Consider the following 17,737-nt stretch of genomic DNA (forward strand, 5'->3'; position numbering starts at 1 on the left):
TGAATTTTTATTTAGCCTAGATTTGAGCCCGGGCCATCTCAACGTAATAATAACATCAAAGAAATTTTTAAAAAACAACCTTCTCACACATCACTACCTCAGAGCGGTAGGCAGCAATGCTTAGCCCAGTGCTTCCGGCTTCCGTAGTCTCGCTCCATTTCGCGAGACCGAGGCGGAGCTCCTCCGCGCAGCTCCTCCCAGTCGCCGCTTGGGGCAGTCCCGGAACACTTCCGGGAAACGACTGTGTAAGTGTTCTGTGATGTGTGCTTCCGGCGGCTTCCAGGCTCGTTCCGCAGTCTCCGGGACCACCAGGATGAAGTAGTGGGTACGGAACGGCGGGGCTAGCAGCCCACCTGTCGTTGGGTCCAGCAATCTCTAGCCATGGACCGGGACCTTCTGCGGCAGTCACTGAACTACCATGGGCCGTCATTGCTCTCCCTGCTCCGGAGCGAACAGCAGGACAATCCACACTTCCGGAGCCTCCTAGGGTCGGCGGCCGAGCCTGCCCGGGGCCCGCCGCCCCAGCAGCAGTTACAGGGCAGGTAATGGGACGGCGGTGCCGCTGCGAGACGGGGGAGGGGACGCAGGTCGGGGCCCCATTACCGCCGCCGGCTGGCTGATTCGGGAAGGAGCAGAGCCGTGGCCGCGAGCACGTGAGGATTGCGGCGCTGGTGGGGGGGCTGGTAGGAGGAGGGTCCGCGCTCCGGGTGTGAGCGAAAGCGGGGGATGTGGGCTGAACTTTTTCTTTGATACAGCCTAGCCAAAATCCCTTAGGCTTCGTTATCTGGAGCTTCGGGAGTTACTTTTTAACTTTCCTCGCCCTCCACCTACAGGCTGGCGAATGAGGGAATCCCTGATTAAAACTTTTTCTCGGAGGATGTACTGCCCGGAGCTTAGAATGGACCCGATTGGGCGATGAAAACCATGAGCATAAGCTTGGACGTACTGAAAAGTTTTGCCCATAAACCAGTATTCATAAATTTTGTTTCCTTTTAAGAAAAGAGAAGAGAGTTGACAACATTGAAATACAAAAATTCATTTCCAAAAAAGCGGATTTGCTTTTTGCACTTTCCTGGAAATCAGATGCACCTGCAACTTCTGAAGTCAATGAAGACAGTGAAGGTTAGTTTTATTAAAATATTTTGATTGCGGTTTGGGGTATTTCACTGCACCTGAGATGAAGGAAAGTACGATGCTCTTGTTAGTAATTTTGCTAATTTTTTTCTTTTCAGATGGTTATGCAATCATGCCACCTTTAGAACAGTTCATGGAGATACCTAGTATGGACCGGAGAGAGCTCTTTTTCCGAGATATTGAGCGTGGTGATATAGTGATTGGAAGAATTAGTTCCATTAGGGAATTTGGGTTTTTCATGGTGTTGATTTGTTTAGGCAGTGGCATCATAAGAGATATATCTCACTTAGAAATCACAGTAAGTTACTTTTCAGTTATTTGATTGCTTCTATTTTTGGTAAGAGTCCTCTCAATGCAGGAATTATGTCTTTGCATCCAGTTGTGTTTGGGTGTACCCCGCTGACATAGTTTTGAGAAATAAATATTCATTGGAGAAAAAGTACGTTTTCTTTTTAAAAAATTATTAACGGTGATCTAGTTATTTAGTTTCCTCCTCTATTTCTGGTTTTTTGGGGGTTTATTTGGTCCCTTTGGACTGCAGGGATAGAGTCCTTTAAATGCTCAGAGATAACAGTGGATTCGGTGAGATTGATTGGTATTCCAGGCTTATTTCTTCTAGCTGAACGTGTTCTTACTTATTTAGTATTTGGAGTTAGATACTTGCATGTGGATAATTTGGAAACAAATTTCTTTTTATATTTACAGTAGTTAAATTTAAATGATTTGTACATGTACATTATAAGATACTTTGCCTAAGATGAATTGTCTTGAATTTGAAATAGTGTGTCAATTTAAAAGGTTTGATATTTGCTATCTGTCAAGGCAGATGATGGAGGAAGAAAAAGCAGGATAGATTGGATAACAGACATAAACTTTGGAGAATTCGCATTTAGTTTTCATTGGAATTCTCATACTTTCTGGCTTTGTTTTTAACAAGCATAAAATATCTTCTTGTTTCATAACCCATACTTATATTTGATTCCTGAAACTAAATGCAAATTTCATGAGATTCTAGTTTTTGAAATGAACAGAAAACTTGTTTTACTGTGGGCACAGGAGTTGCTTATAATTAAAATCCTTATTTGAATTTAGACTTTAGAGCGCTAGTTGTTTTTTTAACGTTTTTGTCAACTGTTAGCTGATTATACTGAACAACTAGGATAAAAGATACTTCTCACCAAAGAACGGAATGTCTGACGTTTTAAAATACTTCTCATTGCAGGCTCTTTGTCCGTTAAGAGATGTGCCTTCTCACAGTAATCACGGGGATCCTTTATCATATTACCAAACTGGTGACATTATTCGAGGTGATCAATTTCATCATATTTATAAAAAAGTAACAGTTGTCAGATTTTTGTTCATATTAATTTTGAAAATCTGTCTAATGAGAGTAGTGTTTGGAAAGATTTATGTATTTTTATGTTTGTGTTTTCTTGTTAATCAGCTTAGTTTCCTTATTTTTTTAAGCTGGAATCAAAGATATTGACAGATACCATGAAAAGCTTGCAGTGTCTCTATATAGCTCATCTCTTCCACCACATCTATCTGGTATTAAACTAGGTGTAATTAGTTCTGAAGAGCTTCCTTTATACTACAGGTAATCTGTCTACATTACTTAAAGAAGTTAATTGCAAAACAGTTTCTTGATTTAAAAATAGCAAATTGTGGGGCGCCTGGGTGGCTCAGTCGTTACGCGTCTGCCTTTGGTTCAGGTCATGATCCCAGGGTCCTGGGATCGAGCCCCGCGTCTGGCTCCCTGCTCAGCAGGAAGCCTGCTCCCTCTTCCATTCCCCCTGCTTGTGTTCTCTCTCTCACTGTCTCTCTCTCTCAAATAAATTAAATAAAATCTTTAAAAAAGAAAAAAACAAATTGTGTCTAACTTCTGACAAAGTAAAAAATTCTCTTATTTCAAAATATGCTCATTTTATTTTTATAACCCTTAAGTAAAAGAAACCAAAATAATATCTCCACACCTTCGTGTATAAAAATATGAGTATTTCTTTAATAGAAATGGGACATGCTAATTAGGTTAGTCATTTTTTATATTTTTGTTGTGTGTGTTTTGTTGTTTTTTGTTTTTTAAGGAGAAGTGTTGAACTAAATAGCAATTCTTTGGAATCCTATGAAAATATCATGCAGAGTTCCTTGGGATTTGTTAATCCAGGAGTAGTTGAATTCCTTCTAGGAAAACTAGGAATAGATGAATCTAATCCACCATCTTTAATGAGAGGCCTACAAAGGTATAGTAAATTAGTTGTTATTAAGCGGTAAGGTAAATGGTGCTGAGCTCAAAAGCTATATAACTGAGAGACATATTTGACTATTCTAAGCCTGGTGGCAGCAATATGCGAAAGAGTGAATGAACTAGGCGATCCCATTTCCTTCTGGAATGGAGTCTGTTGTGATTACATGTGTTGAGAAAGATGCAGAAAGTTTATAAGAATTTTATGTTAAAAAGAATATAATACAATATATAAAATATATATTTTTTATATATAATATATAAAAAACAATAGTCATTTCTGAGAGTTTAAGAATATTCTTTTGTAAGAGAGGGAAGCAAACTGTAAGGGACTCTTAACAATAAAGAAAAACTGAGGGTTGATGGAGGGGAGGTTGGTGGGGGATGAGCTAAATGAGTGATGGGTGTTAAGGAGGGCACTTGTGTTGAGCACTGTGTATTATATGGAAGTTATGAAATCACTCAATTCTGCTCCTGAAACCAGTATTCCACAGTACGTTAACTAACTAGAATTCAAATAAAAATTTGAAAAAAAAATACTCTTTTGTGGAAGGAATATAAATTTCTCGCCTAAGATTGAACTTTTTCAGTGTTGAATTTTTATGTCAGAGTAAAATATATAGTTTGATTTTTTTTTTTTTTTTAATAGCAAAAACTTCTCTGAAGATGATTTCGCTTCTGCATTAAGAAAGAAACAGTCTGCATCTTGGGCTTTAAAATGGTATGAAAACTGTCTTTCAGCAGTTGCATTAAAGGTTAGGATAAGGCAGGCATTTTTAAATCATTATTAAGACCAAATTTGTTTATAAATGAATTAAAATGCCTTTTTGACATTAGCTTTTTTATAGGTGTAAATGGTATTATGTTGCAAACTTAGCAGACTTGTTTTAACCAACATTTTCCATGTTTTTCAAAAGGAATTAGTATATTGATATATCAATTTCATAAACACTTGTTATGAAATTATCCAAAGGCAGGATACTTCCTAGGTATATTGAGAGTATTGAAGACTAAATATTAACCACAGTAGATTTGTTTTAAAAATTTATCCATGCTAACATTATGTTTGGATATGCTGAGAAATATGTGTGATGCTTTGCAAATGTCTTTTTAGTGTGAAGATTGGAGTTGATTATTTTAAGGTTGGACGCCATGTAGATGCTATGAATGAATACAATAAGGCTTTGGAAATAGACAAACAAAATGTGGAAGCTTTGGTAGCTCGTGGAGCATTGTAAGTGAATCATGGCTTTTAAGGAATATTGATAAAGTAAATGTGTACAAGATTTATGAATAGCTCACAAGATAAATTCTTCTAATGTATTTCCTATGTCTAGATATGCAACAAAAGGAAGTCTGAACAAAGCAATAGAAGATTTTGAGCTTGCATTGGAAAACTGTCCAACTCATAGGAATGCAAGAAAATACCTCTGCCAGACACTTGTAGAAAGAGGAGGGCAGTAAGTATCAGATTTTGTTTAAAATTAAGTAGAGATCTAATGTTCAACCAACTATAAATAAAATCTTGAACTCAACATAAGGAAATAGCATCTTTAACTCAATTCAAAACACCCTTAGTTTCAATTTTGTTTGAAAATGTTTTTTAAATATAGTCCTTTTTAAGATTTTTAGTCTTTTTTTCTTTATTACTGAGGTTCTTTATGATTGGAGGTTGGAGATATTTTAGTGTCTTAAGTTTATTGTTCTGAACATATATTAAGTAAGCTTTTCCTGGACATATACAATAAGTTTTTGTTTTAATAGGAATTTGATTTCTAACTCATTTCATCATTCTAGTGGTATAATGCCAGAAATTTGAATTGAGAGTTGTACAGTTAATTGTGAATATTTTGCTGTTATGTTTGCTGTGAATGTTTGCTGTTTGCTCTGTGCAATAAAATCCACAAATTCAGATTAAATGGAAGAGCAAATCATTAAGAACAAACCCTGCAATTTATATTATTGTCCTGATACGCTGTCATAATACCTGGCTTAGTTGTTGTATCATAAATATTTAATGATTAACAGGGTAGTCTAATTCATTAAACATTGTGAAAAATAATATTCCAATATAAATAATTTTAGTAACAACCTGCTTTAATAATTAAAAAATTTATAACAATAGCATCCTTTTGCATCTAATTTTTTAAATAGAATTATCATTTTTGTTTCATGAATTTGCCTAATTACTCCGATTTGTATGATCATTCCAGAATTCCAAATTAAGGAGTTTTGCAGTATTTGTTTTTAACTCAAGAACTTCTGTTTAGGGGCGCCTGGGTGGCTCAGTCGTTAAGCATCTGCCTTCGGCTCAGGTCATGATCCCAGGGTCCTGGGATCAAGTCCCACATCGAGTCCCACGTTGGGCTCCCTGCTCGGCAGGAAGCCTGCTTCTCCCTCTCCTACTCCCTCTGCTTGTGTCCCCTCTTTCACTGTGTGTCTCTGTCAAATAAAATCTTTTTTAAGAAAAAAAAAAAACTTCTGTTTAGACCCAAGTGACTGGAGCAACTTTTTACTTTTTCATTAGGTAAATAGTTAATAAAATATGGCTGTCTTACTACCCACAAATTGGTGTCTTCTGGCTGAGTGGATGGCAACATGATCTACATGTTATCCAAGCCTGAAATGTTTGTATTAATAGCCTGCAGCTGGTCCCCTTCTGCCCATATTCAGTCTGGTACAAAAGTGATCCCATTGAAGCCATTGGGTTTTTGTGGGGTTGGGTTTTTGGGGGGGGTCACTTTTTTTTTTTTACTTTTTTCTACTTTCAAAAAACAAAATATTTTACAAATCCTTTTCTGCTCTGTATACAAACTTTCTAATTCTGATTTTTCATAGCATAGACAGGAGTTTCATCTAATAATTCTTTGTACCAGCTAGCTGTGATACACATATATGTGTTGGTATTTCCAACTTCATCAGTGAATTCTCTGGGAAAATTTTTCTGCAGAAAGGAAAATTCTTCATAAATTACTAGGAAAAGCCAACCTATGTAATTCTGTGCTAAAGCTCAAGATTATAGTAAATTTATTTATTTTTAAAAATTTTATTTGAGAGAGAGCGCACGCACTAGCATGGGGAAGAGGCAGAGGGAGAGGGAGAAGCAGACTCCCCACTGAGCAGGGAGCCCAACATGAGACTCGATGTGGGACTCCATCTCAGGACCCCTGGGATCATGACCTGAGCTGAAGGCAGATGCTTAACCGACTGAGCCACCCAGGTGCCCAAGATTATAATAAATTTAGAGAAAACCTTGGCTAATCATGTTTTCATGTGTCATACTAAAATCCCAATGCTGGACATACAATATGGCTTTAGTTACCAGTAATGAATTCCTACTTTTTTTAAATTGAGATATAATTGACATATAACATTATATTAGATTCAGATGTACAACATAATGATTTGTCGGATGTATATATTGCAAAATAATTACCACAACATTTGGTTAACATCTACCATCACACATAGTTACAATTTTTTTTTCTTGTGAGAACTTTTAAGATCTACTCTCTGAGCAATATTCAAATATGTAATACAGTATTACTGACTATAGTCACCATGCTGTACATTACATCCCCAGGACTTGTCTATCTTTTAACGGGAACATTGTAATTTTGACCACCTTCACCCATTTCGCCAGTGCCCTCCCAACCCCGCACAACCACCAATCTGTTCTCTGTATCTATGAGTTTAGATTTTTTGTTTTATGTGGTCTTTTTACCAAAGAAATAGCAGTAAAAAGCACATGATTTAGGTACTACTCAATTAGAAAAATGTTACCAAACATGGTTTTTCTCTAATAAGTTCTCTCATATAAGCTTCTGACCTATATGCATATTTGAGAATTTTTGTTTTTATGAAAAGCTAATCTCTGTTTCAAATTTAGGTTAGAAGAAGAAGAAAAGTTTTTAAATGCTGAAAGTTACTACAAGAAAGCTTTGGCTTTGGATGAGACTTTTAAAGATGCAGAGGATGCTTTGCAGAAGCTTCATAAATATATGCAGGTGATTCTTTATTTCCTCTTAGAAATTTAGTGATAGTTGAAATTGATGCCAAAACTTAATTTTCTTATAGGGAATACTCTTCTAGATTACTTAGTCAAGGCATTATGAAAAGTGTCTTTTTAGATACAACTTTTCCAAATTGGGTTTGACATTACTTCATAGTGCCTTTTCTTTTTTGTTAGTACTCAAAAGTAAAAATAGCCCTATGAGAAAATTCCTCCTGCCTACATGTGGTATGTGGTTTTGAGAACTGTCCTTATAGTGAGCTTTCCTGGTGGTTACAAATTCAGTGCTGTTGCTGTAATTGAGCTAATTATAAAAACCTCTTTGAGAAATAATTTTAAATTGCCTTTTCCTGTAATACTGATGATGATGTTTTCTCATGCATTTTCTTCTGAATTGGACCATTGCTGCTGTGTCTGTGACATCTGGTGCTGCTCATCCCCATCCTCAAACTGGAAAATGATTTCTTATGTAATCATGCGTCCAACTGGGCTGTGCTATTTTTTAAATGGTTTGTATTTGAACATGGTGATTCCTCCCTCAATTCACCTTAATGGAATTTATTTGAATTTTATTTATAAAATTTGTGTCCTGTCTAAATTATTCAATTTTTTTAAAAATAATTTTTCATGTATTTTATTATGTATTTTATTTTTTCCCTTTCTTGCACTCTGGGTCATGGGTACCAATGCAATGGCTTCCCCTTTTTTCATGGAATACCAACTGCAATATGGTCCTCAATGCTGTTCTGGCTATTCCAATGATTAATGCCAAACACTTGTATGGTTAATTTTTTACATGTTAAAAATACTTAATGCTGGATATATGGTGATTTGGGTGTACCCCATTTGGTTTCTGGTGGGGGGGGTGGTCTTTTGAAAACTGGGTTTTATATATTCTGCTGTTTTTAACGTGTGGTTTTTTCCGATATCTGGGTTCTAAAAGAAATCTTTGGAATTAAGAGAAAAACAAGCTGAAAAGGAAGAAAAGCAGAAAACAAAGAAAATAGAAACAAGTGCAGAAAAGTTGCGTAAGCTCTTAAAAGAGGAGAAAAGGTAAACTATAATATTCAGTATTTTTTAACTTAAAGCAACTACTGAGTTGAACCAAAGTGCCATATGGAGGTTAAAGTAAGTAAAAAAACAAAAAACTATTGAATCATAATCAGTGATAGTTTGTAAGTATGTGTACCACACATTTTTCTGTAAAAGAAATTAAGTGGATTCTAAAGGTAGAGTTCTGCAAAAAAAAAAAAGAAAAATCTTAAAATTAAAATATATAATAAATTGTTTTAATTATCTGTATTTTAGGGAGAAATGTTTTAGAACTAGAGCAGTGGTTCTCACCTGGGGGTGGCTTTGTCCCCCCAGGGACATTTCTGGTCGTCATAACTGGTGGAGTGGTACTAACATGTAGTGGGTAGAGGTCAGGGATGCTGCTAAACATCCTACGGTGATACCCCCACCCCCATCATCACCCTTCCTAACCAACAAAGAATTATTCAGGTGAGAATGTCAATAGTGCTGAGGTAGAGAAACTCTATATTAGAGGTAACCAGATACAAAACTTCATTTCTCTCCTTTATGTATTCAGATGGACTTAAATTTTTTAGACAGTGTTCGAGATGTGACTGTGTCTTCAGAAATAATGGATTCGCTTTCAATGACAATTGTCTACACAGTATTTTTTCCCCAAAAGTCATGCCTGGTAGTAAAATTGGATATTGTAGTAACCGATGTTATTATAGTAATTGCTTATCTAAAGCCACAGCTTTTATGAAACCTTTAAAGAGAACAAAATAGGACTAGAATCTTTATTTATGGATAATCAAGAAACATTTTTGTACTTAACATATTTGATGGGTTAACGATATTTTTTAGGCTAAAGAAGAAAAGAAGAAAATCAACTTCTTCCTCTTCAAGTGTTTCTTCTGCTGATGAATCTGATTCTTCATCATCCTCCTCTTCCTCTTCCGGTCACAAAAGGCATAAGAAACATAAGAGGAACCGTTCAGAGTCTTCTCGAAGTTCCAAAAAGCATTTAGCTAAGGCCTCCTCAAGTCAGATAGATCAGAATAGGAAAGATGAGTGCTTCCCAGTTCCAGCCAATACTTTAGCATCTTTTCTTAACCAAAAACAAGAAGTGGAAAAACTACTGGAAAAGCAGGACAGGTTACCATATCAAAAGAAACAGGTAAAAGAGAAAGATAGATGCCCTCTCTCTTCATCTTCAGTTGAAATTCCGGATGATTTTGGAGGTAGGTCTGAAGATCCAAGAGATTTTTATACTCAGGCAAGTAGTAGCAAAACAGAAAAACCATATAAATCAGAAAAACATTCTTCCAGTAGAAGAGATTCCTCAGATTCCTTTTATAGGAATTCAGAGGACAAAGTGAAAACTTACAGTTATAGAAGATTTGAAAAAGATACAGAGGGAAGAAAGGAGCACTATAGAAGGTGGGAGCCAGGTTCCGTGAGGCATTCCACTTCACCAGCAAGCTCAGACTACTCATGTAAGTCAGTTGAAAAATACAAAAAATACACTTGTTCAGGGTCACGTGATTTTAGTAGACATGAGCAAAGATACCCGTTAAATAAAAATCAAGGAGAATATGAAATAGAGGATAATTATGAAGAGGATATTAAAACAGAGGTTCCAGAAGCAGATGGCCTGAATAGCAAAGAGCAGTCAGAAAGTGGAGTTAAAAAAAATTTACCTCAGAATTTACTCAATATATTTAATCAGATAGCTGCATTTGAGAAAGAAAAAGGAAATAAGCCAAAAAAATAATATGCCAGGGGATTCAGTGCCATTACACAAAAGGCTTACATGAAAGTTTTGGGTCTTCTAGTCCAGAAGAATCTCTACTCCTAAAGCTATTTTATTTGTAGAGATTGCAGAAAGCAGATGCTTTTTAGCTATTCTCAAAGTATATTTGTTTCAGTTGTGGTTCTCACAGCTTGATTTTTTAGGCTTTTCATGTGTATGTTTCTGTATGGTATTACTGTGATGATTTAAACTTCACCTAAAGATAATTCTCAGAAGTTTTGCTTCCTCATGGTATTATAGTGTATGAGAATTCCTCGGGTCCACCTTATCCTGCTGCTTGAGAGAAAATTAAATTTGTTCATTGAACACTTGGACTGTTCAAAAATTATTTCATTGTCTTTTCTGTTAAATTCTGTCTTTTCCCTCAGCTTTTGAAAGAGATACATAGTATTTGATTGTTCCTTAAGTACCGTTTTATATTGATCATTTATTTAAATATCACATTTTTTGTATAACTTCTAAGATTATATACAGATGATCTGTCTTGCCTAATTGACCTCTCAAGTTTGATTTAATTAAAAATGGTTTGTGTGCCAGCTTAACAATACCTTAGGAATAAAGCCATGAAAGTTGAAAATAGGGGCCCATTTTGCTTATTTTTTTTTCTTAAACCTATTGTTAGCAGTATAGCCCTAAGAAATTTCTTAACCTTAAATATTGGCAAGACCCTTAGAGACTATATACCAGGCAAGAATAGATCAGAATAAAAAGAATCCTTTTAGCAAAAACAGCAGTGGCAAGAGAAACACACTCTAAATCTGGTTTTCCCCTAAGGGAAAGAAAATTGGGAAACTGTCCTAGTATTGCATATGTCCAGTTGGGAAGGCACTGGGCATGTTTTAATTTGCCTAGAGCTGGCCTGCATTTCCTCTTGATACCTCTCTCCTGGCACTTCCCTTGATACCTCCCTTTCTTAGGGTCTGAATAAATGACAAGGCCACCAAAGCCTGGTTTTACTCAATAAATTCCAGCAATTGGAGTTGAAGAAGTGACTTAGATCATAAAAAATCCTTCCAAATTTGAAAACAGAGATTTGAAGATAGAGATGGTAGTCATGGTTGTTGATTTAGAACGGTCTTTAGAATCTTTCCAATTTCAGGTTCTAGACACTGTGACAACAGGCCTTTAATGCTACGTCTGTCTAAATCATTCTAATTGGGTATGTCCTGTTTGTGGCCTTCAGACTTTAGCATTGGGAGCCTAGTGAAAAAGCTAAAGTTTGTTTTACAGTGGAACAGAGAAACTGGTCAAAAACCATGCGTAATAGCAGTAGGAAGGTCACTCAGGTCATTCATCTTTGTACCAAGAAACTCATCTTAAAAGAGTCCCAGGTTCTTTCTGTGTATTAATAGCTCCTGTATCATCCCTACATAGTCCTACACAGTGGTTTTTGTAAAAAGTGAAAAGTATCTCGACATGGTCTTTGATCTTTAGGAATTGCTAGTACATCTTCAGTATTTTACGTACACCATTTTATTTACTAAAAAATCTCTGAGCATCACTATCAACCAGCACTGTAATTTTCCAAGGTGTCTTTGTGGCTTAATGTTACATTCAGGTACAAGAAAATTAGGATAGTACCTTATATAGGCTTGCCTGAATTTATGAATTCCATCTTCCCCAGTTTCTTTCCCGGAACATACTAAATTTAAGCAGAGTCTACAAGCCAGTTTCTAAGGATGTGTTCAGGAAATCCGTCACAGCAAAAGAATATTGGGGACTGGCTTACCAAGAATTGTTAGTAATTAGCAGTTTTTTTCCCTTATCATTATGTCTATACTTTGTACATACCCAGACTGTGTCTTGACTTCCATAAATAACTTTTTTTTTTTTAAAGATTTTTATTTATTTATTGAGAGAGAGAGAGAGAATGGTAGAGAGCATGAGAGAAAGGAAGATCAGAGGGAGAAGCAGACTCCCTGCTGAGCAGGGAGCCCGATGTGGGACTCGATCCTGGGACTCCAGGATCATGACCTGAGCCGAAGGCAGTCGCTTAACCAACTGAGCCACCCAGGCGCCCTCATAAATAACTTTCTAACACAATAGGTGGATGTTTAAGATAACTCTCCACATTTGGAGATAATGGGTTTGTGATCCCTGTGTCACCATATAGCATTATTATACACATAGTGTTGGAACTGTTTATTTAATAGAGTTAAATACAGACTTGTATACTGGCCTAGAACCTAACCATTCCACAAATATTGTGCTAGCCTTTGGGTGGTGACTCAATAATAGGTAGAAGTTATTGTGCAGTTCCTAAGTCAGGGCCTTTCATATATTTGATTATTTCAGTAAACTTGTGGTGTAAGTAACTCTTACTGTCTCAGTATTACAAATAAGGAAAAAAGCATAGAGAAGCAACTTTCCCTAAGGTCATAGAGCCAGTAAGACAATCCCTGCCTCCACAGAACAATGTTTAATACTGAATTGCAAGTTCCAAGTAATTTACAAAGTAATGCACACAAATGCACTTTGCGGTGAACACACAAAGTGAGCATAAAATTAATCAGTTTTTAGATCTAAATCTCATGCATTTAGAACCTTGTTTTACAAAAAAATTATTCATTGGACTTGGCTATACCATTTGCTGGCTATTTCTAAAAACAATAATAATCAGGAAAAACAGGTTTACTGCCACTACTACCTTTCAGAAGGAACTGTAAATGACACTTCTAAACAATGACAACAGTTGTGACAAATTCAAGGTTTGAAGGAGAAATATTCAGTTAAGTATATAGTTTCTAAGTATATATAGCTAAGTATTTAAAAGCCAGTTTTATAACATAATCATACTCCACACTCTATTCCAAGAGTTGGAAATACTGGGTTCATGTTCTACAATAAGGTATTAAACGGAATAACACTCTAAATCAGGTGGTCCATTTCTACCATGAATTTATGGGATTCCTATTGCAAATCAAATCATACCTAGCTCTTTGTCTACTACATCAAGAAGGTCTTGGGGGGAGAAAAGTCTTGAAAGTACATCGTTATTCTTGAAAACAAAATGTTTAATGTGTTCGACTTCTTTCAAGATCAGAGTTGAGTAATTAGAAATTTCAGCTGCATTTTTCTTAATACGCAGTGCTCTTTCCTATTAATTGTTTTTTTGGGGGGAGGGAATAAATGCTATTTTTCGGTTAAAAATAGAAGTTTCTTCTTCAAAAGAAACTAAGAGACTTCTCCCCCAGAAGTCCAAGAAACATGTTTCTTTAACTAAAGCAAACCTAATTTTAGGATTTTCTAGGGTAAATGAGAATTTTAGTATTATATTCAAAGGACAGTGAATCTTCAGAAATTTCCTGAAAGATTGTGTTAAATTAGAATTGAAGTAGTTTCATGGCTAGCGTGAAATACTGAAGCAAACCATTTTCTAGTTTAACAAATATCAAAATAACAGTGAAAAACATCATTTTCTCTATGCTTATAAAACATGTAGCCTTGTTAAAGAATCTGCTATTACTGCTTTCCTTCTCTGTGAAGAAAACAGTATGGCAAAAGCTAAGAAAATTAAGCATTTCTTTGGCTTATCTGAACCTAAATTGCTTGACTTTTTAACTCAGTTTTCACATTTTCCACAGGGTAAACTTTCGTCTAATTATTGCATATTTCTAACACGATTTCAGTGGGCCTCTCTCATATAACTACACAGCACCCAAAAGCATAGGGTGGAATTCACTATCTTAAAAGTAGGATTTTTGTTTTCGTGTTTACAACTTATACAAAAGAGATTAAAATGTTTATTTGCAGCCCTTTTTGTTTTTACCATTACTGGAGCTACTGGTCGCACTTGGTGGCCTAGAAATATTGCCAGTCCCTGAAGAGGAGGCTGGGAAGTTCAGCTCTAATACTTTAATTGAAGTCTGAGAGGCAGTAGTTGTGGAACTTCTGGATGACCTACAGGAAAAGAAAACCAGCACTATTTTAAATTGAATTCAAAATCCTTATTAGTAAAGAACCCCTTGCTAATGGCAAAAGATACCATAATCCCACAAGGAATTAAAAGAGATCAGAAAGTATATACTAGTAAAAGCATAACCATTCATGTCAAAAAATGCGTTCAAAAAAAAAAGGTAATGAACAGAGTTTCAAACTAGTTCAAAAATATGTTTCTATATGAGAAAAATATTTTCAACTATAATCAATTTAGAAGTGGAATCATTAAACATTGAAAAGGTTTTGCAAAAATCATTAAGCATAAAGTGCCATGGTAATTTGGGTGCTGGCCAGAGTGACTACAGTAATAGTTATGTAATCTAAGCTAAAGAGAAGAAAATGAGGCCTATTGACAGGATAAAGTGGGGTCATTTGAAAAGCATAACTAGCTATACAATTCTGAAATGCTAAGACTTAAAAATATCGAAATACAGTGATGTTCAGGTTACTCCTTACCATGTTTATGTAGAAACAGATTTGTTCTACTTAAACACTATCTTTTAGGATGTCCCTTTTATTTTCTGAAAGCTATCTGTGGAAAATGAAAAATAAATGGCTATTGAACATAGGAGATTGGGAATTTTAAAATTAAGATCATTAATAATTTTGATTTTGTCAGCAAAGCACAGAGTGTTGATTAAACATCAATCTACCTGATAGAATTCCAGATAAAACTGAAGTGCAGAAGTAAAGAATAATTTCCTTTTTAGCAAAATAAAGCAGCAAAAATGAAATAAAATTCTACTTAAAACTTCATAATGTGGTTTTAATCATAAAAATCATATGTCTGTACATCTAAGTTGCCTTTTTATGGTTTAAAAAATTCTCCCCAGAGGCGCCTGGGTGGCTCAGTCAGTTAAGCAGCTGCCGTCCGCTCAGGTCATGATCCTGGAGTCCCGGGATTGAGCCCTGAGCCCCGCATCGGGCTCCCTGCTCAGCGGGGAGTCTGCTGGTCCTCCCTCTGCTCCTCACCCTGCTCATACTCCCTCTCTCTCTCTCAAATAAATAAAATCTTTAAAAAAAAAAAAAAAACTCCCCATACTCAGTGTTAACCATGCAAGACGTAACCTCCAAAATTTCACCCTGCTTTATCCTACGGAAAGCTGGAAGTCACAAAACACTCCTGTCCTCATAGAAACTGACATCAGACAAATCAGAGGGAAAGAGTCTTGCTCTGCTGGCTGTTACCTGCATACATAACACTAACATAGAAAGGTGGGTAAGGAGGATAAGGAGAGCACTGGCAGATCCAGTGGCTGTAGCGGTATTTGCATAGGACAGAGAGTAGTTGAGATGATTTTTACTTCCACTTACCTTGTTGATACCAGTGAAGTCTGTGAAGCAGATCTAGAACTCTGGCGACTGCCTTTTGTACCAGCTGTAGGTAGTTCTAAACCATTCTGGAAGAATATTCAATAGCGATCATTAGTACCACTACATATTAGAATATTTTGAATTAGACTTTATGATAAATGCCATAAATTTGTGTTTAAAAAATATTTTAGCTAGAAGGTACTGTTATTACCTGTTGAAAGTATGTTTGAAGGATAATACGGATCTCAGCATTTTCTTCTGTGACATCAACTAGCATTTCATCAATGATCTTGTGGAAATGTTTCACTTCACGAAGTTTGATATCTTGTTCTTCTAGTGTTTCATCTTTTGTGTCTTTCAAAAGTCGGATTTCCTTGGTGAGCTTTGCACACTGTTGTTGGTCAAGAGTAGTCAGTTATTATTTAAAACTATTTCCCAGAACTTAGTATTATGGATGAAGGATTTGGAATTACCATTTGGAACTCGAAAATATATAAATATGACAGGTCAGTTTTTAAAAAGACAGCAGTACCTGTTTAATTACTCTCTCTAATTTTGGCTTCTGCTCCTCAGTTTCTCTATTTAGTTGAGATGAATAAGCCTGCTTCTCTGATAATTTTTCTTTGACATTATTTGTTAAATGTTCTATAACTTCTAAAGTATTTTCCATGCTCTGCAGAAAATAAAGCATTAACATACTTAACTGGTTAGAATCAAGAACTTACAACTTGCCATTTTTTCAAGTATTTAATTCATTTATTTTTGTATATAACATACATTATATTGGTAGATAAGTATAACAGTTCCTGGATTAAGTTTTGTATATAATTCCACTGGAAAGTATTTTTATGGTACTTGGGGGAAAAATAAGTCAAACAGTGGCTATTAAAAGCATGCAATTTTCAAAAATTCATACCATTGGTTCCTTCAAACATTAGCAAAAAAAAAAAATTTTATATCGAGCTTGCTTACCAAGCACATTGTTTTCTCTTTCAGTGATGTGGTTTAGTAACTACTTTCTACTAGATTATTTTTATCTTTCAGATTTTAAGGAGCAATCTTTAAGGTGATCTTTAAAGAATTAAATGAAATAAAAGTTCATTAAATAAAAGTGGGTAGATGTAATTAGCTGGCTATGATTCATCACCTAATTAACAAGTCATTATCAGTCCATCCTGTGTTTAGTACTATGATTTTAACTAATTTATTTAATACTTTGGTCACTTGTTTTTTTTTCTCATTTTAATTAAATGAGACTACTTTAAAAAATTATCTTCTTTCTACAAGATAACAAGACAGTAGACATAATAATAATGATAGTTAACTTTTACTAAGGGCTTATTACTAAAGCCTGTATAATTTACCTGGATATCTTCCTGTAGTTCCCTGATTTGTCTTTGTTTGTATCTGTATTTTTCATCAATAGCTCTTTTTTGTTCTTCTAGTTGAATTTTTTGTTCATACTCATCACCTAAAATTAGAGAATTATTAAATTTTTAACATGCTATGTAGAAAGCAAGCTTCAAGTCTTACATATATTAAACTTCTAACATTTTTTGTTAACAGAAAGTTAAATTCCTTGTATCTGCTTGTTGAAAAACAGTATAACCATGTAATGTGGTAGCCATTCTTGTTTTGTCAACATAGAGCAACCAGTGTGCTGCTATTTTCTTCTCATTTGAAATTAATTCCCAGAGAAGTGATATGCAATACTGCTAGAACTAATAATGGAAATAACAACTTAGTCCTTATTTTAAAGGGGGCGGGGAGATGATTTTCTGACTCAATCAAACATGGTACATTTTTGTTTTCCAAGTCTCACAATGTTTCGCTTTAAAAGTAAGTACAGCTTTAATTGCATATATTCATAAAAAATTTTTAATAACTCCTACATACTGGATGGAGTCACTTTTTTAAAAGATTGTTTATAATTGTTGTTGCAACTTCTCAGCACTTGCAAGGTGTTTTCTAGAGCATAGATTTCTTTTTCAGCTTTGTTGATCTTAGCATCCAAACTGTCACCTTCCCTTTGAAGTTCTTCTTTTTCTTGAGCAGCCTATGAAATACAGAATAGAAGTGACTGCACATATGGTGAGTGCTGTGAATTATGTAAGACTGATGAATCACAGACCTGTACCTCTGAAACAAATAATACATTATATGTAAAAAAAAAAAAGATAGCAGGAAAGGAAAAATGAAAGGGGGGAATCAGAGGGGGAGACGAACCATGAGAGACTATGGACTCCGAGAAACAAACTGAGGGTTCTAG

At 35.4% G+C, this 17,737-nt stretch overlaps 2 protein-coding genes across 6 annotated transcripts in view; one reads left to right on the forward strand and one right to left on the reverse strand.

Moving 5' to 3' along the window:
• Window positions 1-207: 207 nt before the first annotated feature.
• Window positions 208-10,521, forward strand: TTC14 (tetratricopeptide repeat domain 14). Of its 3 annotated transcripts, none has more exons than XM_027585979.2 (12): window positions 208-542; window positions 998-1,122; window positions 1,233-1,432; window positions 2,357-2,441; window positions 2,602-2,731; window positions 3,219-3,374; window positions 4,026-4,097; window positions 4,491-4,610; window positions 4,714-4,836; window positions 7,266-7,383; window positions 8,332-8,441; window positions 9,267-10,521. In XM_027585979.2, the coding sequence occupies exons 1-12, from the start codon at window positions 382-384 to the stop codon at window positions 10,174-10,176; spliced, it is 2,310 nt and encodes a 769-aa protein (XP_027441780.2). In that variant the 5' UTR covers window positions 208-381; the 3' UTR covers window positions 10,177-10,521. The 3 variants fall into 3 exon arrangements, with proteins under 3 accessions (XP_027441780.2, XP_027441782.2, XP_027441781.2); XM_027585981.2 differs by having other exon boundaries at window positions 208-538; XM_027585980.2 differs by lacking the exon at window positions 3,219-3,374.
• Window positions 10,522-12,128: 1,607 nt separating this feature from the next.
• CCDC39 (coiled-coil domain containing 39) overlaps window positions 12,129-17,737 on the reverse strand; it is a 49,564-nt gene continuing 43,955 nt past the window's right edge. For 2 of the 3 annotated variants that reach the window (XM_027587487.2, XM_027587488.2), the window contains exons 15-20: window positions 17,365-17,524; window positions 16,833-16,939; window positions 16,001-16,141; window positions 15,680-15,859; window positions 15,469-15,554; window positions 12,129-14,115 (exon numbers count right to left, since the gene is read on the reverse strand). In XM_027587487.2, coding sequence (XP_027443288.2) covers window positions 13,959-14,115; window positions 15,469-15,554; window positions 15,680-15,859; window positions 16,001-16,141; window positions 16,833-16,939; window positions 17,365-17,524 — 831 coding nt within the window. In that variant the 3' untranslated portion in view covers window positions 12,129-13,958. The remainder of the gene's footprint in view (window positions 14,116-15,468; window positions 15,555-15,679; window positions 15,860-16,000; window positions 16,142-16,832; window positions 16,940-17,364; window positions 17,525-17,737) is intronic. The other variant, XM_027587486.2, reaches the window with a different exon arrangement.

Source organism: Zalophus californianus, chromosome 1, assembly GCF_009762305.2.
Source record: "Zalophus californianus isolate mZalCal1 chromosome 1, mZalCal1.pri.v2, whole genome shotgun sequence".
Classification (NCBI taxonomy): domain Eukaryota; kingdom Metazoa; phylum Chordata; class Mammalia; order Carnivora; family Otariidae; genus Zalophus; species Zalophus californianus.

Bases quoted from the DNA above. Each gene is read 5' to 3' on its own strand.
- TTC14 (XM_027585979.2), top strand. From the start codon at position 382: ATGGACCGGGACCTTCTGCGGCAGTCACTGAACTACCATGGGCCGTCA. The intron at 1,123-1,232 runs GTTAGTTTTATT...TTTTCTTTTCAG, and splicing joins AGTCAATGAAGACAGTGAAG to ATGGTTATGCAATCATGCCA. The intron at 4,098-4,490 runs GTATGAAAACTG...ATGTCTTTTTAG, and splicing joins GCATCTTGGGCTTTAAAATG to TGTGAAGATTGGAGTTGATT.